The sequence below is a fragment of the Bos indicus x Bos taurus genome, chromosome 13, assembly GCF_003369695.1.
Source record: "Bos indicus x Bos taurus breed Angus x Brahman F1 hybrid chromosome 13, Bos_hybrid_MaternalHap_v2.0, whole genome shotgun sequence".
NCBI classification, from domain to species: domain Eukaryota; kingdom Metazoa; phylum Chordata; class Mammalia; order Artiodactyla; family Bovidae; genus Bos; species Bos indicus x Bos taurus.
The window spans coordinates 25,333,975-25,358,874 of record NC_040088.1 but is presented as its reverse complement, the minus strand read 5'-3'; the positions used below and the strand labels follow the sequence as shown (position 1 = coordinate 25,358,874).

The following is a 24,900-nucleotide window of genomic DNA, read 5'->3' as shown; positions in this document are numbered from 1 at the left end:
AGGAACCTGTCAGGCTACAGTCTATGGGGTCGCAAAGAGTCAGACACAACTGAGTGACTGAGCATGCATGCATAGGCTCCTTTTTGACCAGGGTGAGCTGGAGGCACCGTTGACATCCATGTAAGGGGGTCTGGCTGGGGGCTGCCAGGCCAGGGCTTGCTTGATGGGGATCGATGTCACGGGGTGGGAAAAGCTGAGTGGTGGGACATTCAGACCGAGAGAAGATATGGTGCTGTGGACTTGCTGTCAGATTCTTGCTTAGGTGTCAGACTTCTTTCTCTTTTGACTGTTTTAAACCATCATGTTTGTGTAGAGCTCCATGGCCAATTTTCACAGGGGCGAGTACTTTGTGAATGAACATCCTCTGCATCCCAGATGGCAGGGAGGGTCCCCTCCACGGTGGTGACAGGCGACTTGACATCAGACCCGCAGCCCAGAGGGGTGGCGTCCGGCTCTGCGCCATGGCTGTGGTCTCACCACCTTCTTCTGGGTTAGACACCTGCCCATGTCATCCCCCACGAATTGTCAGTGGCTTCAGCTGGAAAGACCCACGAGAGCAGAAGGCATGTGAGTGGCCACGTCTTACCCAGGTGCGACCCGTCCAGTCATGCGAACTTACAGTGCAGTCCCCTTCTTCCCCTCCAGATGGATTTGAGGACTATGGCCCTCAAAAACTGCAATGGCATGAGGGTGACAGCCTTCTTGGACACTTGGAAGGCCAGGACAACCTGCCTTCCCTCGCTCGTCTGCAGAAGTATGCTTTTTCAGCAGTCACATCTTCAACTGGTAAGCTGTGCCCAGCCTCCGCACGGTTAGGTGGCCACAGGCGGCACGTGTCTGGGACAGCCTCACGGGAGCATGTGGAGGAAGAGGGCTATAGGCTGTTCCCTGGATGCTGGGACTCTTGTTATTAGGCTTTCCCATTATTCTTGTCTCTGTCTTACTGACCACCTGGTAAGCCAGGAAAGGAGATAGTGATGAAACGTAATGGGGTTTAAACAACCAGGAAGGGGGAAGCATCGGTGGGCATGCCACTCACCTGCCTCGTGTCCTGACGGCACCAGGCTTCTGGGACCCTTGTGCTGCTTGTCCTGCACACTCCACTGTCACTCCTCACGGTGCTGGCAGGACCCTCCCCCAGGCTCAGCCCATGCCTCTTCCCTTCAGCAGCTGACCCTGACTGTTGTATCAGAAAGCTGAGACATGGCTTGTCAGTTCACCATCCACCCAAACCTGCGTCTCCCAGCACTGCCCCCACCTCAGAGGAGGGTGTGCTCAGGTTCCTGGCATCAGCTCTGTGCCCCGGCTCCTGTCTCCTCCTTCTCACCCTCCTACCAGCCCTTTCCTTCCACTTCTCTCACTCGGAACAGTCCTCTGGGTCCACCTGGGCCTCCCGCATCTTCCCTGAAGGACAGGTTCTGTCAAGACTGGTTCCTACTCAGTTCACTGAGTGTCTTTTCTTACTTCCGCTACTCTTTAAAAAATTATATTCTCTGCTTTTACATCTATTAAATGATAGAAGGCTCGCAGCAATTGCCACAATTATTATCCCAATTTTACAGATGAGAAAATGAGGGTAGTCTGAGCCTTGTCTTTGATGAGCCGCTCTTCATTGAAATGTGGTCCACGATTCAACAGCTTTTTCTTTTAGCGTTGCTGCTCTTCACATCCCGTGTAAGGCACTAACGTATTTTCTCACCCTGTCTTCCTGAAATTTTATCGTTTCCCTTTGACCACCGGATCCACCGTCCACCTTTAGTTGCTCTTCTTGTTCCTGTCTGATTCGAGGAGGGAGCCAAGTTTCATTTCCCTCTACAGTCTCCGGTTAATCCAGTGCCCTTTCTTGAAAGTGCTTTGCTCACTGAGCCCTGCTGCTTGCCCCCTTTGCCTTCCATCAGGTGTCCCTTTCTGGACTCCCTCGTCAGTTGCATTGGGCCGTTTATCTGTGCTCACAGCAGGAGCACGCTGTCTTCATCACTGCAGCTTTGTCATCCCAGTCTTGGTATCAGGTAGAGGAAGTCCTTCATGGAAGGACAAGATTGTCCTGACTGCTCTTGGCCCTTTGCATTTCCAAATGTATCTTAGTACCAGTTTGTCAATTTTAGAAAACAAAACAAAAAATGTGCTGCAATTTTCATCTCATTGCATTGCATCTGTAGATCAATATGTAGAGAATTAACATCTTTACCATACTTAGTTTTCTATTTCTTCCATTTTTTAAGATTTTCTTCAATTTCTCTTTGTGTGTATGCATACATGTATATACACATATGTATAACACATACACATAAGTAACTATAAAACTATAATATATAGTTTTCTGTTGTAGAGATCTTTCATATCTTGTTCAATAGGTGTTTGATCTTTTATGCTAATGTAAATTGTATCATTTCTTAGAAGTTATAATTCTTGCTGACCTATGAAAATGGAGTTGATTTTTATATTTTGATTTTGTCTCCATTGATTATGCTAAGTTCACTCATTAACTTTGAGAACTTCCCTGTGGATTCTCTGGGTTTTTTACATATTACAGTGCTGTTTGTGAAAAATGATGGTTTTATTTCTTCCTTTCCTACTTGTTTTATTTCTTTATTAGCTGCCTTTCATCAGCGTAAGAAAATTTGTATTTCTGATTTGTGTCTCTTTATATTCCTGTTTTGCCAGGAGATTATTTTTAAAGTTTTAAAGATAACCTCACACTTTTAGGAAAGTTTCACGAACAGTAGAAAGAATTCTTGTGTAACTTTTACCCAGATTTGTCATCTGTTAACACTTGGCCACATTTGATTCATATCTCTGTCTTTCCTTTCTGTCTCTCAGCTGTGTAAGAATAAGTTGTACACTTTGTGCTGCTTCTCCTTTAAATCCTTCAGTCTGCATTTTTCCAACAAGGACATTCATCACTCACTTACATAATCCTAGTACAGTTATCAAAATCAGAAAATTTAAGTTTGATATAGTACTGTCGTCTAGTGAGTAGACAAAGGAGTTTTTCGTGTGTTCTGGATTTCAGCCCTCTCTCACTCATGTACGGCAGACATCTTCGTGCATTCTGTGACTTCCGTTATGGTGTTCTTTTGGTGACCAGAAGTTATTCCTTTTAATGTAGTTAAATTTATTGTTTTCTTTTATCCTTAATGCACTTTGATGTGTCCTTAAAATGTCTTCCTTTACCCGAAGATCATAAGCATGTTCTTTCATATTGCTTAAAAGTCTCTAGTTTTTTTTTTTTTTTTTTCACATTTAGGTCTGAAAATGTGAAAGAGTCTCATTTTCCTAATTGTCACAATTTATTGTTGTTCAGTCCCTGAGTTGTGTCTGACTCTTTTTTGACCCCATGGACTATAGCTCTCCAGGCTTCCCTGTCCTTCACTGTCTCCCAGAGTTTGCTCAAACTCATGTGCTTTGAGTTGGTGATGCCATACAACCATCTCAGCCTCTGTCGTCCCCTTCTCTTAAATCTTTCCCGCATCAGGGTCTTTTCCAATGAGTTGGCTCTTTGCATCAGGTGGCCAAAGTATTGGAGCTTCAGCTTCAGCATCAGTCCTTCCAGTGAATACTCAGGGTTGATTTCCTTTAGGATTGACTGATTTGATCTCCTTGCAGTCCAAGGGACCCTTGAGAGTCTTCTCCAGCACCACAGTTCGAAAGCATCAATTGTTTTGTGACTTCTTTTCAGTCCACCTCTCATATCTGTATATGACTACTGGAAAAACCATAGCTTTGACTATATACTTTTGTCAGCAAAGTGATATCTCTGCTTTTTAATACACTTTTAAGGTTTGTTATAGCTTTCCTTCCAATGAGTAGCATCTTTTAATTTTATGGCTGCAATCACCGTCTGTGGTGATTCTGGAGCCGGAGAAAATAAAGTCTGTCACTGTTTATACTTTTCCCCCTTCTGTTTGCCATGAAGTGATGGCACCAGATGCCATGATCTTTAGTTTTTGAAAGTTGAGTTTTAAGCCAGCTTTTTCACTCTCCTCTTTCATCCTCCTCACGAAGCTCTTTGGTTCGTCTTAACTTGTCACAGTACCACTTTATACTTCCTCTCCCTGGTGCCATCTGTTATGATCCAGGGTCTGTTCATGACTGTCTGGACTGTCTCCTTTCCCAGTGGTCCATTTGTCTCCCCTGCAACCAGAACCACGCCGTCTTGATTACTATAGATTTGTAGTAAGTCTTTATATTTGATAGAGAAAGAATTCTCACCTTGTCTTTCTTCTTTGACATAACTTGTTAATCTTGGTTCTTTGCATTTCCAAAATCAGCTCATCAGTTTCTAATAGAGCAAAACAAAAATAACACCTATTAGACTTTTGATTGGGTTCACATTGAATCTTTGTTGATTTGGGGAGAATTGCCCTCAATACAGTACAATATTTAGACTTCCAATCCATAAACATGTTATATCTTTCCATTTACTTAGGTTTGCTGTAAAAATTTGATCATTTTTCTGTAGAACTTTTATGTTCTTTTGCTAGTGGTTTAGTCACTATGCAGTGTCTGACTCTTGGGATTCCATGTATGGTAGCCCACCAGGCTCCTCTGTCCTTGGAATTTTTCAGTGTATTTTAAAGCAAATCTAAGATATTGTATAATTTTATCCAATTAAAGACATAAATTTAACTTCAGTATCATTATCTATCATTATCACAGTCCACAAAATTAACAATAATGCATCCCAATTTCCCCTGACTGTCTCAAAACGCCTTTTAATGGTTGGTTGATTTGAATCCTGATCCAAATAAAGTCCACACATTTCATTACATAGATGTCGCCTCTCAAGTCTTTTTTTTTTTGTTTATAGTTTTTTTTTTTTCCTTTTGATATTAAATCTCTTTTACCCTCTCATTGATTCTCCCTCTCATCTTCCCCCTACATCACTTATTTGTTGAAGGGATTATTGGTCTTGCAGAATTTTTCGCATTCTGGATTTGTGATCATTATTCTCATGGTGTAATTTAACGTGTTCCTTTGTTTTCTGTATTTTCTGTAAACCGAAAATTAAACCTGGAGACTTGATTAGATTCTGCTTCAATTTTTTTTTTTTAAACAATACTTGGTATGTTTTTTTGTGTACATCTTATTAGAAAACACCGTGAGACGGGGCCCCACTCTCAGAGCTGTTAATATTGAGCAGTGGGTGCAGGTGTCTGATTCTTTGTTACAAAATTCCCCACCAACCTTTCTTCTAATGATTTCAGTGGTCACAGATAATCATTGCTTACATCTGTTATTTCATTGTCTGTTGGAAATTGGTAATTTTCTTTCTATTGTCTACGAAATCTGTAGTATAGCCCCATTTTCCATCCTGTTGTTGGCTCTTGTTGCCTTTTCTCTTTGCTTTTCCCAGATAATTCTTTCCAGAGGATTATCCATTTTATTAGTTGTTTCTAAGAATCAACTTTTGCCTTTGAATTTCTCTGTTGTATGTTCATTTTCTAGTTTTGTAATTTTTGCTCTAATCTGTGTTATTTTCTTCCTTGGAGTTTTTTTTTGATGGGGATTTAACTGCCATTCTTTTTCTTACTTCGTCTGAGGGATGCTTAACATTTTGCTTTTATGGTCTTTCTTTTATAGCATTTGCATTTTACATTAAGTACTGTATTAAGTATTATGAATACTTAAGTATTGTATTAATTGTGTCCTCAAGTTCTTATAATATTTTCATTTCCTTTCAGTATAAAGTATTTTTAACATCCATAATGATTTCTCCTTTGACCAATGAGTTATTTAGAAATATGTTGATTAATTTTGAAATATTTGAGAATTTTTCAGGCGTCTTTCTGTTACTTGATTCTGAGTGTAAGTCTTTTGTGGTCAGAGAACAAACTTTGTGTGATTTCTGTTCTTTAAAACTGTTGAGACTTGTTTTATGGTTCAGTGTCTACTCTTACTTGTTGAATCCTTCACATGTGCCTGAAAAGAATGTGCAGTATTTTGAGGTAGAGTTATCCTATCAACGTCAACTGGGAAAGTTTGTTGAAAAGATTATTCAGGTCTTATATATCCTTATCTATTTTTGTTTTCTTGTCCTGTCAGTTACTGAGAGGGATCTTGGGGTCTGTGACTTCCTGACGTTTCCTAAATGAGCGTATGTGTATGTGAGTGTTTTTGTGTACATGTGTTGTACATCTGGTGAATCCCATGGACAGAGGAGCCTGGTAGGCTACATTCCATGGGATCACAAAGAGCTGGACAAGACTGAGTGACTAACACATACACACACACACACACATTGCACATTGATGTATAAACATTTTTTTGTTAATAAATGGGTTCATACTATATGTTATGAAAATAATATAGTTCATACTATATTATTTTTCTTGTTTTTTCTTTTTATATATCATGGGCAGCTTTCTAACTCAGTGCATTTCTATAGGTACCTTTAATAATGATTGTATAGTATGCCAGTGTATAGCCACATCCTAATTTATTTTAGCTTCCCTCTTCTGATAGGCACTTTGATTGCAATTCTTTGCTATATAATACTGATTGATGGCTGACTTGCTAGAGGGCTCAGCGAAAGCCAAATGCCAGACTGAGCTTCATGGACACAATCTCAAGATTTCATTTAAGCTTCCTCACACTTTTCTGAGGCACACAATTGTCCTGTGTTCTTTCAGGTCATCAGCACAACAAGCAGTGAGAAGTCTTGAGGTTTATGCCCATCCACTGTGACCTCGCTAGGTCATTCCAATATCAAGCAGCCAGGTTCTCCAAAGTGCTGGTGCCAGAGCACCGGTCTGTTTGTGTCTTTACTCACTCACATTCTGTATTCACCGCAAGGTCTGTGTCTCTGCTCCAGGGCCCTCTCTTACTGCTTTCCTGGCTCCCCTTAAGAGGGCAGGGCCCCTGGGACCACTTAAGGCTGGAGGCACTGCTGTATATCCATTCGGTGGCCCTACAAGCAGATTGGCGATCTTAGCTGCTTAATTTCCCAGGGGAGGCTGCCATCAATGTGGTCCAGTGGAATGTAATCAGGGGCTTGACTGTCTGTTTCGGCTTCCCCAAAAGTCCCAGCTGCCAGATCTTGGCCTTGCATCCTGGGGGCGGGGGATTGTGGGGGTGCTGTACACCTCTCCCTGGACAGGCCTATTCAGGTGAAATTTCCTCCCAAACTGCCTCTTTGCATTCCACATTTCCATCATCTTTTTCTGAATATTCTGGTGGGTTTTTGACTTTCCCTGTTCTCCAGTGCATGGCCGGAAATGAATCAGAGACAAGTATTATTTCTAGGCTGTCAGGGACCCAGAGGAGCAGGCAGAGACTCCTTTCCATTTGCTCAAAGACACCTCACAGGGAGTCCAGGCCCTCCTCTCCGCATCCCATGGCCTCCGGGCCACCATTAGCCACTGCTGATTGCATTGACTTCTCTCATCAGTGTCTTTCTTTAAAATGCCTTTATCAAGGCATACTTTTCATGCAATAGAACCCACTCACTTAAAGCGTCCCCTGCAGTGAGTTTGGGGTAAATGTGTGCACTCACGTCGTGCGCACCCATGGTCAGGGGTGAATATTTCCATCCTCCCTGTGTCCTTGTTTGTTTCTGCTATCCATCTCCCCTGTCTCACCACCGCTGACCCAAGCAACCACTGATCTGATTTTTGATGCTAAGGTTTTGCCAGGTTTTGCCTTTTTAAGAATTTCCTGTAAATGGAATCACGTGGTATGTAGTCTTCTCTGTCTGGCTTCTTTCACTTAACAGAATGCATTTGAGATTCTTTCTTGTTGTCCCCAGTAGTTCTCTCTTTTTTTTTACTGAGTTGTGTTCCATCAAATGGATACTCTGTGTTTTGACGGACATGGAGATTTTTTCATTCTGTGACTATTGTGAATGCTGCTAATGTGAACACTGGCATACAAGTCTTTGTGTGGACATATGTTTTCATTTCATTTGGGTAAATACCTAAGAGGGAATCTCTGTGTTGAATGATAAGTGTGTATTTAACTTTTTGAGAAACTGCCAGATTGTTTTCTGAATAACCTGTGCTGTTTTGCATTCCCACCAAATCTGTTTCTATGGTCCCTATCTTTGCCCAGCACTAGGTATTATTATTATAATTTTAGTTCTTCTCGAGGGAGTATTGTTACCTCATTGCGGCTTTTTCTGGTCTTTGTGTTTTGTCTTTAAACCTTCTTGTGAAGTAAGTTTAGATTCATAGGGTTGTTGTCAACGTCATAGAGAGCCAGCATCCTTTAACACGGTGGTTCTCAAACCAGGGTGGGATTTTGCCCCCGATAGGCATTTGACAATATCTAGATGCTGATGCTGGGAAAGACTGAGGGCAGGAGGGAGAAGGGGACAGCAGAGGATGAGATGGTTGGATGGCATCACCAAGTCAATGGACATGAGTTTGAGCAAACTCTGGGAGAAGATGAAGGACCGGGGGGCCTCATGTGCTGCAGTTCATGGGGTTGCAGAGTCAGACATGACTGAGAGAGTGAACAACAGCAACAATAGCCATTTTTGATTGTCACATCCTGGGGAGGGGCAGCCAGAGGGCAGTACTGACACTCAGGGGGAGGCCATTTGAGATTGAGGTGGCTATCAGATGTCCCTTTGGACCTTTTCCTTCTGCATTTGCTGGTCACCTAATTCCCTCCTGCTGTCATGGGACCTCTTTTCCAAGTCTATCTAGGCCTGAAGAATCTGTTGGAGAAGGAGAAAAAGGTTTTCTTTTGTGCACGTGGACAGTTTTGACCTCCAGAGACTGCCGGCCTGGAGGATATGGGTCCCCTTGCTAGAGGATGTGGACCCATGTTGAATGACCGCCTTCAGACATCCCTTGATGGGGTTTTCTCCCTCTGGATGTAGGTGCACCCTGATTGCTTTACCTGCTCGGAATGCATGCCGGAGTGAGCACATGTAACTGTGTGGACCCTTTCTCATCTCCACTGACAGGTTATGGCCCAAGGGCTCCTTGATATCTTCATGGACTTCAGTAACAATGAAGAAGACTTCCTAACAGTAATGGGGATCATGGTCAGATTGTCAGAAGACTCAGGTTTGTACAAGGACTGGATGCGTCTACTTTTACCATGTGCTTTTCCAAGAAATTGTGTATGAGTTTTGGTAGCTAATTTAAAGTAAAACCTGTTTATTAATTGGGAAACTATACACAATGTCTAACCATGAGTAGATTTTTGTCACGAAGAATGGCCTCTTAGTTGGCATCAGATTATCCTTATTTTTAGAAAATCAGAATGACTAAGGACATGGAACAACAGACTGGTTCCAAATCAGGAAAGGAGTATGTAAGGCTGTATATTGTCACCCTGCTTATTTAACTTATATGCAGAGTACATCACGCAAAATGCCAGGCTGGATGAAGCACAAGCTGGAATCAGGATTGCTGGGAGAAATATCAGTAACCTCAGACTTGCAGATGACACCACCCTTATGGCAGAAAGTGAAGAACTTAAGAGCCTCTTGATGAAAGTGAAAGATGAGAGTGAAAAAGTTGGCTTAAAACTCAACATTCAGAAAACTAAGATCATGGCATCCAGTCCCATCACTTCATGGTAAATAGATGGAGAAACAGTGGAAAGAGTGGCAGACTTTATTTTTGGGGGCTCCAAAATCTCTGCAGATGGTGACTGCAGCCATGAAATTAAAAGACACTTGCTCCTTGGAAAAAAAGCTATGACCAACCTAGACAGCATATTAAAAAGCAGAGACATTACTTTGCCAACAAAGGTCTGTCTAGTCAAAGATATGGTTTTTCCAGTGCTCATGTATGGATGTGAGAGTTGGACTATAAAGAAAGCTGAGCACTGAAGAATTGATGCTTTTGAACTGTGGTGTTGGAGAAGACTCTTGAGAGTCCCTTGGACTGCAAGGAGATCCAACCAGTCCATCCTAAAGGAAATCAGTCCTGAATATTCATTGGAAGGACTGATGCTGAAGCTGAAACTCCAGTACTTTGGCCACCTGATGGGAAGAACTAGCTCATTTGAAAAGACTCTGACACTGGGAAAGATTGAAGGCAGGAGGAGAAGGGGATGACAGAGGATGAGATGGTTGGATGGCATCACTGACTCGATGGGCATGAGTTTGAGCAAGCTCTGGGAGTTGGTGATGGACAGGGAAGCCTGGGGTGCTGCAGTCCATGGGGTCGCAAAGAGTCGGACACGACTGAGCGACTGAACTGAACTGAACTGAACTGAAGGACTCTGAATGCTGTTTATCCTGGCAGTTAGGACTTATTGTATTTTGTGAGTTTTGCCAGACTACCGGTTGCTAAGAAATACCAAAAGAGGTCCTTTGGATTAGAACAATCCCAATCATTAGTTTCCCTCACGATCTTTGTAGGCTAATCTTGATTTTTCTTTCTCTTTGTACCTCTCCATAATTGCTAGCTTGGAAGAAAAGCACACTGCCTTATGGTAGATACTAAGACATTGTCCATCTACCCCGCCCCCCACCCCACCGTCTCAAACACACAGAGTTGCGATTAGTAAAATGAGCGACTAGTAGTAAGATGAGCGACTAGTGGAGTTCTAGTCGCTCATCTTACTGCCAGTACTGACGGCTGTTCTGTACCCCCACTTGTCCTCTGAATGGATAATGACCGGTGAACAGCTTCAGAAAGTTTCCAAAATCTTAGGCTTGCTCTAGATTTTGATCCTTTTACTAGAAAATAGAAAAATAAGCCTTTCATATAGCTCTCATATTAGTTTAAAATATTCATATATTTTAATGTGATACAATGCTTTTAAAAAGGCCCAAGTGGATGTTTTGAGTCCTTAAATGGATTCTCTTTGTAAATGAGTCACCATTTACAGTGCTGAAGCAATTATACATTTGTGTTAAATTTAATGTGTTATATTGGAGCTGGAGCTGCTCTTTTGTTTAATGCTGTGCCGCCGAAGTAATTGGGATGCGTGGATTGTGGGGGAGCACATTTATGAAAGGATTGTTTATAATGTATACATTCTGGCTAGAATTTAAATAAGCACAACCCATAGGTCTGGCATATATGCCATTAGTTGTAATGGGTTTTGGACGCGGGCCCGGCACGCAGACCTCCTGTTCCCACCTCGATTTATATACGGCTTGTTATAATAGAGTTGTCATTCTCTCTTTTTATGTTTTTATATCGCCCTATAGCTTACTAGCTTTTTAAGCTTGTCTGTAGCATAAGCACTCTAAATGGGAAGTGATTTTTAAACTGCATTTGTCTAATTTCCTTGATGAAGTATTTTAGTAAGAAAAGCTTAGAAACTATCAGTATATACTGTATAAGATGCTTGGCTTATTCTTATATAATTCTTTTGCTCATTTTTTTTTTTTTTATTGCTGCAGAGCCCACAGTGCAGACTGAGCTGATGGAGCAGATTCCTCCTCTTGCCATTTTTCTATAAGAAAACAGATCAGATTTTCCAGTTGTGCTCTCTGAATGCCTCATACCCATCATGGTGCGGTACCTCACAGATCCAGACAATCAGGTGTGAAAAATTACAACCTGAAGGTCTCTGCAGCAAATTCTCTTTCGTCTTACTTTAGCTGATATTCATAATTCAGAAAACAGCTACTTAGGATTTAGTGACTCTGGAACAAAAGGTCTGTTTTTGCTCAGTTTCTTTAATCACATAGGAAAATAGAAGGCATGCATTCTTATTATCATGAGCTATTTCTCTTTAAAAAAAAAACAAAAACTTTTTATTATGGAAAATTTCAACCACATCCAGTTGTCCGAGAGGTATTAAAATGAATGTCCACGTACTCTCCACCCAGCTCCAAATGTCATTAACATTTGACCAATTTTTCTTCATTTTTCTTACCCAGATAAAAGCAGTCCCCAGACGTTTCAACTATACATGCATTAGTATTGCTCCCTAAGAAATACAGACACTTAAAAAACTCCCATAATGACAGCAGCATTATCACAAGTATAAAAATTTTCAGTGGTTCCTTAATAATATCATCTAATATCTAGTCCTGTTCAGATTTTCCCAGTTTTCTCCTACAGCTGCTTTTTGCAGATATTCTGTTCAAATCGGAATACTCCGAAGTTTCATATGCTGTTGTTGTGTCTTTCAAATCTCCTTTAATCCGTAGTGGTTCTTCCTCCCCTGCTGTTTATTTGTTTAGGATACTAGGTTATCAGTCCTATAGGGTTTCCTGCATTTGGGATCTGGCTGATTGCATTTCCAGTGCCATTTGAGAAGTTCCTATATGCCCAGTGTTCCCTCCAAATTGGTGAAGTCTAGAGGCTTAGTCAGACTCAGATTTTTGTATAGGGTAGTGAGAACACTTTTTAGATGTTGCTGTGTTTTCTTGCTGCGTCAAATCAGGAAGCACAAAAGCCATGTGGTCACTGGATTAGGTTCTGTCAGCCTTAGCTGTTTATTATAAAGTTCCTCATCAGCCTCTAAGCAGCCACTAGTGAGCCTTGCCCAGATCTAGGATTCTGTTAGAGGTTGCAAAATTGCGATGCTCTAATTCCATCATTCCTTCTTTTATTTTTAATTTTTATTGAAGTCCAGTTGATTTACAATGTTGTGTTAGTTTCAGGCGTACAGCCAAGTGACTCGGTTATACGTGCATGTGTATATATATAAATGCACTATATATTCTTTTTCAGATTCTTTTCCCCTATAGGTTATTGCAGAATGTTGTGCGCAGTTCCCTGTGCTATACAGTAGGTCCTTGTTGGTTATCTATTTTATATATAGTACTGTGTATCTGTTACTATCATTCCTTCTTAATTTAATAGCTGGAATACTTCTGTAACGAACTTCCCCGCAGCTATTTGGTAACCCTAAAGAACTGTCTAGGGGAGACAAGTTAAATGCATCACTCTCCCCCTTTATCTGCCAGTTTTTAGAAGAATTAGTTGGTGTTCTTATAACCTTCAAGGTTACCAATTAGGTTTTGAAAATTTATTTTGAGCATTATTATGAACTCCTGTACCTTAACATATTGCTGCTGCTGCTGATGCTAAGTTGCTTCAGTCATGTCCGACTCTGTGTGACCCCATAGATGGCAGCCCACCAGGCTCCCCCGTCTCTGGGATTCTCCAGGCAAGAATACTGGAGTGGGTTGCCATTTCCTTCTCCAATGCATGAAAGTGAAAAGTGAAAGTGAAGTCGCTCAGTCGTGTCTGACTCTGAGCGACCCCATGGACTGCAGCCTACCAGGCTTCTCTGTCTATGGGATTTTTCCAGGCAAGAGTACTGGAGTGGGGTGCCATTGCCTTCTCCATCTTAACGTATTAGGTATGTCTTAATCCACCGTAATTGTTATTCTTTTTGATAATCAAATTGTCTTAGTTTGACCAGTGGTGGAACCCTTCCAGGTGGCTCCTGAATCTTCTTAATGTGACCCAGTAGACTTTGCTACTAGCTCACTTCTACCTGGAATCAGCCATTTCTCCAAGGAACCCTGGTTCCTTTATGAGGGAAATGATAATACGAAGCCAGAATGCGGATACCAGAGGTACTCGCTATTACAAGATTGGTCATGGCTTTTAGTGACAGGGCGATTTATATTCTTAAAAAATAAAAATTCCTCATGAGTTTATATTGATATTTCCTACTCAAATTTAGGATTATAGGGCTTTTGTACATGTGTGCTAAGTTGCTTCAGTCATGTCCAACTCTTTGTGACCCCACGGACTGTAGCCTTCCATGCTCCTCTGTCCATGGGATTCTCCAGGCAAGAATGCTGGAGTAGGGTGCTATGCCCTCCTCCAGGGGATCTTCTCGACCCAGGTATCGAACCTGGGTCTCCTCCATCTTCTGCATTGCAGTCAGATTCTTTACCACTAAGCCACCGAGGAAGCCCTATAAGAGCTTTTACTTACTTAATTTTATATTTGTATTTTTTTATTTGATTGTTTTTTTTACACAATATAAATCTGCCTTCTTAATGGTATTTATGTGTATATGGTGTATGTGTATCTAAAATAAAAATAGCAGCATTATTACTAACAGCCTGGTAGAATTACCGAGTATAGTTTATGATTTCTTTGCAGTTCTTTTTGCTTTCAGGCTCTTTCCTGCTGGAGATGCACAGGCATATCAGCGTGCTTTAAAGTCACTTGCACTAACACTTCTTTTTGTGGTTAAGCTGCCATCTTGATACACAGTTAGGCTCATTTGTTTTCATTTATTTTTCATTTTTAGGGATTGCTTTGGCTTTTACATGTTGATTTAATTTAGATGTGTAATTATTTAAAATGTTTTTACATGATTCTAAAGTCAAAACTGTAAAAGAAAGTACATTTAGAGAAATCTGATTTCCACTCCTGCCTCCCTCACCATCCCCTCTCTCTCTCCCTGCCACGGACGGCCATTTTTATTAGGTTTTGGTTTATCCTCGCCTTTAAAAAAATTACCCCCCCACACAGCTCATAGCAAACGCGCATGCGTCCATGTGCCCTGTGCCGCCTCACTCCTTTCTTAGGCGTGAGCAGGGTACTGTGCCTGGCACTCTGCCCATGGCCTTCCCCATTGTCGTGGGGTCCCGAGGTTAGCCCAGGGTCGGCTGGGGAAGGCGTCCCAACGCTTTCATCACAGTGCTCCACTGTGCTTTACCCTAGACCTGCTGCTGCGCCTGCCCTTTGACATGTTAAAATTGTTGCAGCAAGTAACTTTGTGTCATTTCTATTTCTGTCAGTTTATTTGGGGGATGGATTTCCACAAAGGCTAAATGTATTTGCAGTTTTTTACATGCCAAGTTTTTTTTTTTTTTTTTGGTTACTGTCATCGCCAAGAAATTATGCATTAAAAAAAAGTTGGTTTTATTTATTTTATCTGGCTGCGCTGGGCATTCATTGCGGCCCATGGGCTTCTCCAGCTGCAAGGGTAGTGCTGAGTTGCCCTGAGGCACGTGGGATCTTAGTTCCCCGACCAGGGATCAAACCATGTCCCCTGCACTGTGGATTCTTAACCACTGGACCACCATCGAAGTCCCAAGAAATTCTGCAGTTTTGACTTGTATTTCTTCCTTTGATCCAAGCATTTTTAAAGAGCAAATAGTCCCCTCTAACTATTAGACAATGTGCTAGGATTAGGCATAGTTTTTAAATAAGTAAAGAAGTCATCCTGCCTGCACTCTCCTAACATCAGTATTTTGATTATTTTTGCATTTTCTCCTCCAAGGGCTTACTTTTTTTTTTTTAATCCTCCTGCATGGGTCTAATCATAATGGGATGCAGTTTCCTCCATCCGTTCATTTGTTCAGACAGCTTCTGAGTGCCTATTATGCGCCAAGCCTGGCGCTGCGTGCTGGGGATGAAGAGATGAGCAGGACAGGTTTTCTACCTGAGGAAGCTCATCTGCGTGTCACAGACATTATATGTCTTCATCATCTCCATATTTTTAATTTTGTTTTGAATGCTTAGCTTTCTTTCAGCTTTTTTCTTGTCCTGTAGATGCAGTGAGCCTCATAAAAGGTGCAGTTTCATTTTTCTCTTGTTTTCCCTTTGGATGCATTCTTAAAAATGAGGTTCTGTTGGGTTGGGGGGAGTTTGACAGTCTTGTTGGCCTTTATTCCGTGTCATGGTCACATATTTGACTCCAGAGCAGGGAGTCAGGGACTGTGTTTCGGTTGTTTTTTTTTAAGATATTTATTTATTTTTGGCTGTGCTGGGCCTTCTCCAGTGCGGGCGAGCAGGGGCTGCTTTCTAGTTGCGGTGTATAGGCTTTTTGCAGAGTGCCTTTTCTCTTGTTGCAGAACATGGACTCTAGAGCGCAGGATCAGTGGCACAGGCTTATTCACCCCATGGTATGTGGGATCTTCCCGGACCAGGGGTCGAACCAGTGTTCCCTGCATTGGCAGGTGGGTTCTTAACGACTGGACCACCAGGGAAGCCCAGGGACTGTAGTTTTGATCCTAGGCTCGAGTGTGGTTCCTGACACTCAGCCTGTGTCTCCTGAGGAGTCATGTCCATGGCCAAGAGTGAGCACTACTTGCTGTCAGCCTGTGCTGCTCATACACCCCCACTGCCCTGGGTCACTGCCCCCGCCCTGCCCCAGGGGCCCCACAACTGCCTTCCCAAATGGAGATGCCATCCACTCTCTCACTGTGACTTCCCACCACCCTGAGCTTGCCCGCCCTGGAGACCTCTGTCTCCCGACTCCCTCCAACCCTGCCTTTACTTCCTGTTGTTCCTCAGCTGCTCCCTCTCTCAGCCCACCTGCCCTTTCGGCCTGTCTCCACCATCACTCTCCATTTTTTCCCTGTGGGCTCTGCTCCCATGCTCACAGCTCTGCCCGCCCCTCCCCAGCCCGTTGCTTCTTCCATCCCGGTTGCCGATGGTGCGTTGATTGGTGCCATTGCAAATATATGGGCTCCAGTTGGCACTGCAATTGCGGTGCTGCCCAGCAGCCTGCTTGTCCCTCCTCAGCTGCTTTCCACATCACTGTGGCAGCTCTTTCAGACCTTCACCACTTCCATCAAGCCTCCTCCACTCGCCCTGCCTCACCCCTGGCCCCTGACCTTGCCTTCCCCTTCCCAGAGAAGACAGTGGCCTATGGTCTTCATCCGCTTTCGTGAGGAAGGGAACCACTGTCCACTTTATTCAGTCCCCCAGAACCACACCTGGGGATCGTCCACATCCTTCCTCCTCTCTCCTCCCAGGTCTAGTCGGACCCAAGTCTCCTTTGTTTCTGTGACAAATACAAAACCCTGTGAGGACACCCCTCTGCTCCCGCCTGTCATCTTTAAACACAGAAATGAGATGCAGTCACAACTTACTAAATAGTCTTCAGCCTCCTTACAGCCCTGAGGCACAACCCTGCCTCCTCCATGGGCCGTCCATCCCCAGCACACTGTGGACACCGCAGGCAGCCAGTCCCCCCCTTCTGCTCATGCTGACCTCCCTGCTCCTTCCACACCCCTCTCTGCTCCCCCCAGCAGATACTACTCCCCGCCCCATGCCACAGCCACCCCGTGGGCAGGCCCGCAGGTCCCTGAGGAGGCAAAGACGCAGGTTTTGCTGCATGCGTCAGGGGGCGTGCCAGCTCCCATCCGGCCTCTGCGTTTTGGGCCTGCCTGCGGTTCTCTGTTCCTCATCAGGTACTTTTCATGGCCACTGAACATGCAGTGACTCCTGTGAGGTATGAAATTCACAAAATTGGGCATGATAGCAGTATTATCACCATGACTGCTGCGATTGCCAAGAGCTTCAATTTCTTGAGCTCTCACCGTGTGATGTACACGGTCTGGTTTCCCCTTCCTACCCACCCCAAGGAGAACGGGCCCTCTGGGAGTTCATCCTCGCTTTAGAGGTGAGGAGGCCAGGGTGCTGAAGTGCGCGCTCATGTGTGTTGGGAGTCTGGGCTCCTGAGGCCCATCTGGTGGAGGACGACTCTGGGATCTCCCATGGTACTGGATATCCTAACCAGTAGTTTCTTTCCCCGGAGAAGGCAATGGCACCCCACTCCAGTACTCTTGCCTGGAAAATCCCGTAGACAGAGGAGCCTGGTAGGCTGCAGCCCATGGGGTCGTTAAGAGTCGGACACGACTGAGCGACTTCACTTTCACTTTTCACTTTCATGCATTGGAGAAGGAAATGGCAACCCACTCCAGTGTTCTTGCCTGGAGAATCCCAGGGATGGGGAGCCTGTTGGGCTGCCGTCTATGGGGACGCACAGAGTTGGACACGACTGAAGCGACTTAGCAGCAGCAGTAGCAGCAGTTTCTCTCCCATCCTAGGCTCTGAGCCCCTGATACCAGCATCTGGATCATCTTTATCTCTGTGACTGGGCACAGGGCCTGATAGCTGGTGGATTTTCAGAACTGTGTTGGCTACGAACTCTCCCTTTGGTGATGTAGCTGTCCTGGGCTACTTGTCTCTGCTCAGGGTAAGAGACGACCCACCCCCCTTTCCGGTCTGATGTCTTCCTTCCCCTCTTTGGTCCCGTCCCTTGTTCATAGCTTTTCAGTCTCTCCCGTTGACTTTTCTCTTCTGCTTATAATCATGCTTAAGGCTCCCTCCTTTTTGTGGTCTTGACTCCCGAGTGGGTGCACCATCACTCCTTTTCCAAGCGTCTGTGCTGCAGCCGGGCCCCCCAAGGGGGCTCCTGTTTAAGGCTCTGCTCTGTGGCTGGTGGTGCCGAAGCCAGTGAGAGGTCTCTTCCCATGGACTCAATGAATCTCATTCTGAAATCTAAGGTTTTTACTTTATTTCAAAAACAGTTTTAATTTTTTTTTAATGTTATAAAATATTTTAATCATGTGGGAGGATTATGTTGTAAACACCCATATACTCACTGCTCATATTCAGCAAATGTTAACATTTTGGAGTTTTGCTTTAGACCTTTTTGTTTTTGTTATAGGTCACAGATATGGTGAGAACCACAGTGGGCCCTCCTTCACCCCGGTCTCCCTCTAATGTAGGAGACGCTGCCCTGGCTTGGGGTGTCCCTCCCACGCAGGGCGTTATGGTCGCACCGCACGTGTCAGAATCCCTGAATAAGAGAGTGCATGTGGACACCTGGACGCTGCTTATCAGCAGGTCCCTGACCTTGCCCTTCCCAAGCTCAGTGACTGGCTTTCCCTAGACGTGCCCCGTACAATGTGGAACTCAAATGCTCCAGCGCCCAAACCTATTCTCTTCACCTTCGGTCTTATCTCTCCTGTTTTCTCCATCTTGGGCAGAGAGCCTGAGTCCTCTTTGGGTTTCTGGGACCACGTGCATACAGGGGCACCTTCTCCTCTCTGTCCACCACCCCTGAGTCCAAGCCTGGTCAGAGTTAGAAGCGTCACTGCCCAGCAGCCCCTCACCTGCTCTCAGCATCTAGAACCCTTGGGGTTTCTGCACTTTCACCCTCACTGAGGCTGAGAGGATCTTGTCACGCCTCTGCTTTTCCTCCCTGGACTCCCTGCCACACCTGAGTGACCACCACAAATACCAGTGGGACCCTGGAAACCTTACCCATCTGATTTCCCTGGCCCTTCAGCCTTCGCTTTGCCATCCGGCCGCCGCCCCCGTGCTGTTCTCCGGGACTTCTCTGCCGGGCTCATTTCTGCACATGAGTGTGCTGTCCTCCCCCCTCTTCTTGCTTGATGGTTTCCTGGGGCTACCTGAGGACTGTGTTGCAGACTGGGTGGCTTAGAACAACAGAAGTTTATCCTCTCACAGTCCTGGAGGCCAGAGACCAAGATCCTGGTGTGGTCCAGGTCATGCCTGCTCCGGAGGCTCCAGGGGCTCCATTTCTGCCTCTTCCAGCCCCCTGGCAGCTGCTGGCTTTCTTGGCTTGTGGCCGAGTCACTCCAGGCTTGGACTCCATCTTCACACAGCCTCTCTCCTCTTGCGTCTCTCTCCTCCCATCTTTCTCTTCTGGAAACACTTGCGGTTCAGGTGATGACATGCCCACCCTGATGACCTTGGGTGACAGCGGGATCATCAGCTTAGTCACATCAACAAAGAGCCTTTCCCCAAAGGTCACCTTCAGAGATTCCAAGGTTTGATAGGGACAGAATCTTGGGGGCATCACCCTTCACCCTGCCACTCTGGCAGGCTTCTCAGTGCCTTTGACGTGTGGCTCCACCCTTGCTTGGGGCCTCCCCCTGAGACCCCGGCTGCTGCCTCTGGCCTCTCTGCTGCCATGTGGGACTGTGGCGGGTCGGGTACTTCTGCTTTGTGGTCTCTCCTGTCCCCACTCTTGGCAGGTGCTAGACACTCAGTAACTGTGTGACACCTCAGAGTGATTGACGGCTTTCCGTGCCTGTAGTCAGATACTGAGTACTGTCACGGGTGCTGAGTAATACTGCTGGGGGTTCCCTCCCCGCCCCCACCCGCTCCCCCTGGCTTGTTGCAGTGGCCGCCTTGCTGACCTTCCCGCCCCAGCCTTTCATCGCCGCCACTGCTGGAATGATGTTTCTAAAACACTGTTTTCATCCTGTCACCTGCTCAGGAACTTGGATGTTGCAGCCTCCGGGGCTTCAGTCTCTCAGGCTCGCCCCGAACCCCCACCTTATAATCACCTGCGACTCTGCCTGGCATGTTTCTGGGTCCCGTTGCTGTTTTCCTGCTCTCTATCACTGCAATGAGCTGCCTGTTTCATTACTTGCTTCACAAATTGGAGCTTCCTGTGCTTTCACGTCTCCAAAAAATTCCCTCTCCAGCTCCTTAGGAACCCTCTGAGCTCTGGTGTCTGCTCACCTGGTGCAGAGGACAAGGGGCAGGTAGCACCCCCCCGCACCCCCAGGTTTCCCTTCTCTGGCCTGAGGAGCCTTTATGCTTGTGTCCTGCCCCAAGGGGCAGATCCTCCTGGCCCTCGCTTTACAGAGTGTCTGGGGACGGTGCTGCCTTTCCACCCCCTTGCCTGCATGGTACCCACCCCCAACCTACCCACTGCTGGTTCACTCTCTGTAGTGGGAAGACAGGCAGCAACGTGTCATCGTACAGGGAAAATGCATGTGTGCGTGTGTGTAGAACTCTTGTGTAGGAGATGTGAAGGCGGAGTGGGGCCTGGTTAGGCCATTAGAGTACAGCTGGGGAACCTGACCCACACGGGGAGGTGACATGTGACCTGAGCGCTGAGGAGCAGCAGGCTGCCAATTAATTGGCAGCCTAATTAATCTAAGGCCTCAGGGAGGAAGGGGGACCGAAGGAGACCTGCGAGCTGCAGGGGAGCAAGAAGGGGCCGGCTCGGCACTCGGTTTAGGGAGTCTGGTCTTGATCCTGGAAGCGCTTGGGCTCACACTGTGCTGCTCCTTTTCATCTCTTCCAGGTTAGAAAGTCAAGGCAGGAGGTGCTGTTGATGCTGCTGGAGCAAGGGCTCATCTTTCACGACATTGAAAGCAAAGTGTGCCCAGTGCTGCTGGTGCTGTTGGCCCCCAGTGGTAACGATGAGTACAAAGCAGAAGGCATGAACGTTAGTCTGTGTGGGAACAGCAGCCCCATGTCTCTGCCAACTGTCCCAGAACTTGGCATGAGTGCGACTTAGAGTGTCCTGTGCATACAGTGGTGACCAGCACTGTTCCCATAAACAAGGAAGCTGGCAATGCGGACTTGGTCAGAGAAAGTTCACAGTTCAGATCCAAGTGATTATCCTTATACCCAGTTGTTTCACGAAGGCAAAATTTGGGACTCAGCATGATTCTGGCAGAGGTAGGCAGCTGGCGAGGTGCTGAGGTTTCTAGGTAAATCCTTAAGCCACCTGGGATCATGGGCCCCTTTTCCCAAAGTGAGGACCCGAGGTGGTATGGGAGATGCTTTTAGGTGCTACTTGGACAATTTTTAAAAATGGAATAGACGTGGATATCTGTTTTATAAAGTAAGATGAGATTCAACTGGGCATGTCAGCAAATAAGAAAGAGTCTGGAGAAGGCAGGGTCCTGTTCATCTCAGTTTGGGAAACACCGTGATATCTGTGCTTTTACCAGTAAAGGTATACAATGAAAGGATGAGTATAAGCACTGACCGTCTTCTGCTTTTAGTAGCGAAGTTTATGGTATCCTTGGGTTTGTAGGATTCTACACCCATTATGAAGTGATTATATAAGCAAGGACTTTATCCTTGCTTCCAGAGCCCTTATTCACAAATGAGCTGCTGAGGAGGCAGTGCTGGCCTTCACTGGCCACCCTTGGACTAAGAGCCCAGCTTGTCCCTGCGCTTATCCTTCACGGCTCAGGGGAAGGTCATCCAAGGCCACCGTGTGTTCTGTAGCTGCTGCTTCCTCCCCAGGGACTCTGGGGACTGCTGCACAGTTCACCCCTTTCTGTTGGCATCACAGAACTAAGGGTGGTGCTAGAGATAAAGAACCCACTTGCCAGTGCAGGAGAATCAAGAGATGTGGGTTCAGTCCCTGTGTTGGGAAGATCGCCTGGAAGAAAGCATGGCAACCTACTCCAATACTCTTGCCTGGAGCCCGGCGGGCTACAGTCCATAGGGTTGCAAAGAGTGGGACACAACTGAAGCATATACACACAGCATAGAAGTAAATAGCTCCAGGATTATTCCAGCATTTTGAGGGAAATGCACAAGGATTTTAAAAAATCTTAAGCCTTAATTATGAGTACAATAAGATACAGTTGTTTCCTTGGTGGCAAAAGAATGATGTTCAAGAAAGGAATTCTAGTGTGGAAACATTACACATCATGGAGCTAAAAATTTGTAATACAGCATTAGAACATTCGATCATTATTCTTCATTTATGTAAAAGTTGTTCTCAACTATGAGTTAAAGGTCCGGCTTTTTAAACTAATTTAATTTTTTGCATAATCCATATGTTTATAAGATGAATCAGGCTGAAGAATAATTGATTATTAAAATTCAAATTCTCCACGGTTCTTTTATAAATTTCAAGTTTCCCTGTAAGAAATTAAATTTATTTTGCAAAGTGAACCTAGATAATATCATTTAGTTGGGATATCTGGCAGCTGAGTGGTGAACTTTGCCAATTAGATCTTCGTTTTTGTTTGAAAGTTGGCTAGGCGAGTTTCCAAGGCTACAACTGACAACCAAATACCTTATCCCTAAAGACTGATAATAGCATGACAAATAATTCTAAAGGCATTTTTGCATGATTTTTATTTTGTTTTGTTTCCAGCCACTCCATTCTTGTCAGCAGTATTCTTCTATTTTTTTTTATTTTTGGCGAAAATATTTGGAAAATATAATGTCTTCAAAAAGCTCTCTTCACATGTCACTTGCACAACAAATAGTTCACATAAATTGTATTTTTCATTCAAAGTGGATTGCCAATTTCATAACTTGAAATGTGCAGGCTTTTAAACGTGGCTGCAAAAAGCAAAAATGATCTTGACCTGTGCCCAGGTGGAGGCATATCTGCATTTTAGAGGACTTCTGGAAGGCTACCCCTTCTCTTCCCTTGGAGCCCCAAAGGAAGCAGGACTTGGGGTGCCTTGCCTGGCCTGTGTATACTCGGGTTGGACTCAGAAGCTCCCTCCCTTGTTCCTTGGAGGCCAAGAGTCTAGGAGCAGTCTCACTCCTTGGGACCCCAGAGCCCTGGAGCACAGAGATGCTGTTCTCTCTTTAGCGAGGAAATAACAGTAGGATAGGAGTGGATTTCATTCTTCAAGGAACAGAGACCACGTGTGTGATTGGCAGAGCTCCCTCGGGAAGACAGGTTCTCATTTAGCCAGTCTGAGTGACACCTTGAACACCATGGCTATCGATGGGTATTTGTGAGGAGGTGATAGGAGAGAAAAGAAGCAAATTGCAGTGCTCCGATGTTCTTGTGTTTTGGGCTTTCTTTGCAGCCACGTGGTGTGAATATTGCTACATCCGCGTGTTCACAAACACATGCACTCTTGGAACAGTGCTGTTTTGAAAAGATTGCTTCTGCTCCGAGGCACCTGCACGCCTCCATAGACAAAGGCGTGTGTCTATTCATTAGACTTTACATTCTCTCTGGAAGTTACAATGAGTTGATTCTGATGCCAGCAACCGTAGTGTACACATGACTGGGGGTATCAGAGCTCGCCAACGGGCCGCGTCCTGGGCATTTAAAACTGAGTTATGCAGTGCAGATTATGTGTACTGTGCGGTGGTTTCCTATGTCCTGGTTTCTCGCATAAACGCGGTTTGTTTCGTGAAGTCTGTCTAATATGCCAAGTGACATTAGCTACTCCCTCCTTCACAGTCAGAAGACTGGGTTCCTATCTGTCTTGTGTCATTTAGCAATCGAATCGGAAACGTCATTTGTTTGTTTATTTCTCCTTCGAAATGGTGCACTTTAAACACAGGTAGCTTTCTATCACTGGCACCCAGCACAGTGCCAGGCCCAGAGTCAGCACTAAATAAATGTTAGTTGTTGAATGAATGAATTGGTAAAACCTGGAAGCGCCGTATCCTGTAATTATATCTCGACAGCATAAACAGGCCACCGGAGACCAATTACAATTCCTCTTGTTTGCAGGAAGGCCATTAGCATTCTGAGATTATAACTAATTGTCAGAAGCCTATTTTTCTCTCCCAACACGTTTTTGCATTAAGGCTTCCTCATTTTTTGTTGTCATTCCTATTTTTAAGCTCATTTTTATTTGTGCATTCATTTAAAAGGAACGTTGTGGTTCCCTACTGTAAAGAATAGCTGGGTCCCAGCAAAAACGTGAAGGTGGTCATTCCACACACGTGGTTCCCAGGGCCAGGGGAATGTCATGGTTCGTCACGCGGTGTGCTGACTTTCTAATGATTGTGAATTTGTTTTGTACGGGCAGTAATAAGGTCCTGTGGGTGTGGCCAATGGAGAGAGTGGATGGAGATGCCGGCCTGTTGCCCGTTACCCTGGATACGGAGCCTCGTGTCTCATTTCTGTGGCTGTCACTCCGTGCAGCTCTGCCGAGCACCAGATCAGCAATACGTGTCTCCTCAGTCCTGAAGACACAGCCTTCTCCTTATTTGAGTTGTGGGGCGAGTTCCCTCTCCCCGCCTCCCTCCACCCCATTTGCTTCTCTTTTCCCTCTTGTCTGCTGGGTGCAGATTCCAAATAGAATAGCTGGTGAACTGCTAACCAGGAGCTTGCTTGGCTGTAAAATACATAAATAAATAAAGGCAGTGCTGTGCAGTGGGCAGAGCAAATGAGCGATGGGAAGCCCTTCCTTCTTTCTTCTTCCCCTTTTCTTCTTTTATTTTGAGGAGGATGGGGGAGTTCTTTAAACATTTTTTGGAATAATTTTTCATTCTGTCTTAATTTCAAACTTGTAGAAGAGCTGCAGGAGTGAACTGCTGTATACCCTTTGTCCTACTTCACCCATGGTTTATATTTATCTCTGTTTGTTTAATCACATCCTCTTTCTTTACACATGTGCACACACACACACCTCTCTCTCTATATATGTATGTATATATATATATACACATATATACATGCGCATATGTGTGTATATTTTTCTGAGCCACTTGAGGGTAAATTGGAGACACTGTTGCCCCTTTACTCCTAAATACTTAAGTGGATGTTTCCTAAAAG

At 44.9% G+C, this 24,900-nt stretch overlaps 1 protein-coding gene across 1 annotated transcript in view; it reads left to right on the top strand.

The window, feature by feature from the left end:
* LOC113903208 (putative serine/threonine-protein phosphatase 4 regulatory subunit 1-like) overlaps nucleotides 1-24,900 on the top strand; it is a 69,848-nt gene that overhangs the window by 23,973 nt on the left and 20,975 nt on the right. The window contains exons 2-3 of the mRNA XM_027559001.1: nucleotides 646-786; nucleotides 8,912-9,014. Of these exons, the coding sequence (XP_027414802.1) occupies nucleotides 646-786; nucleotides 8,912-9,014 (244 nt within the window). The remainder of the gene's footprint in view (nucleotides 1-645; nucleotides 787-8,911; nucleotides 9,015-24,900) is intronic.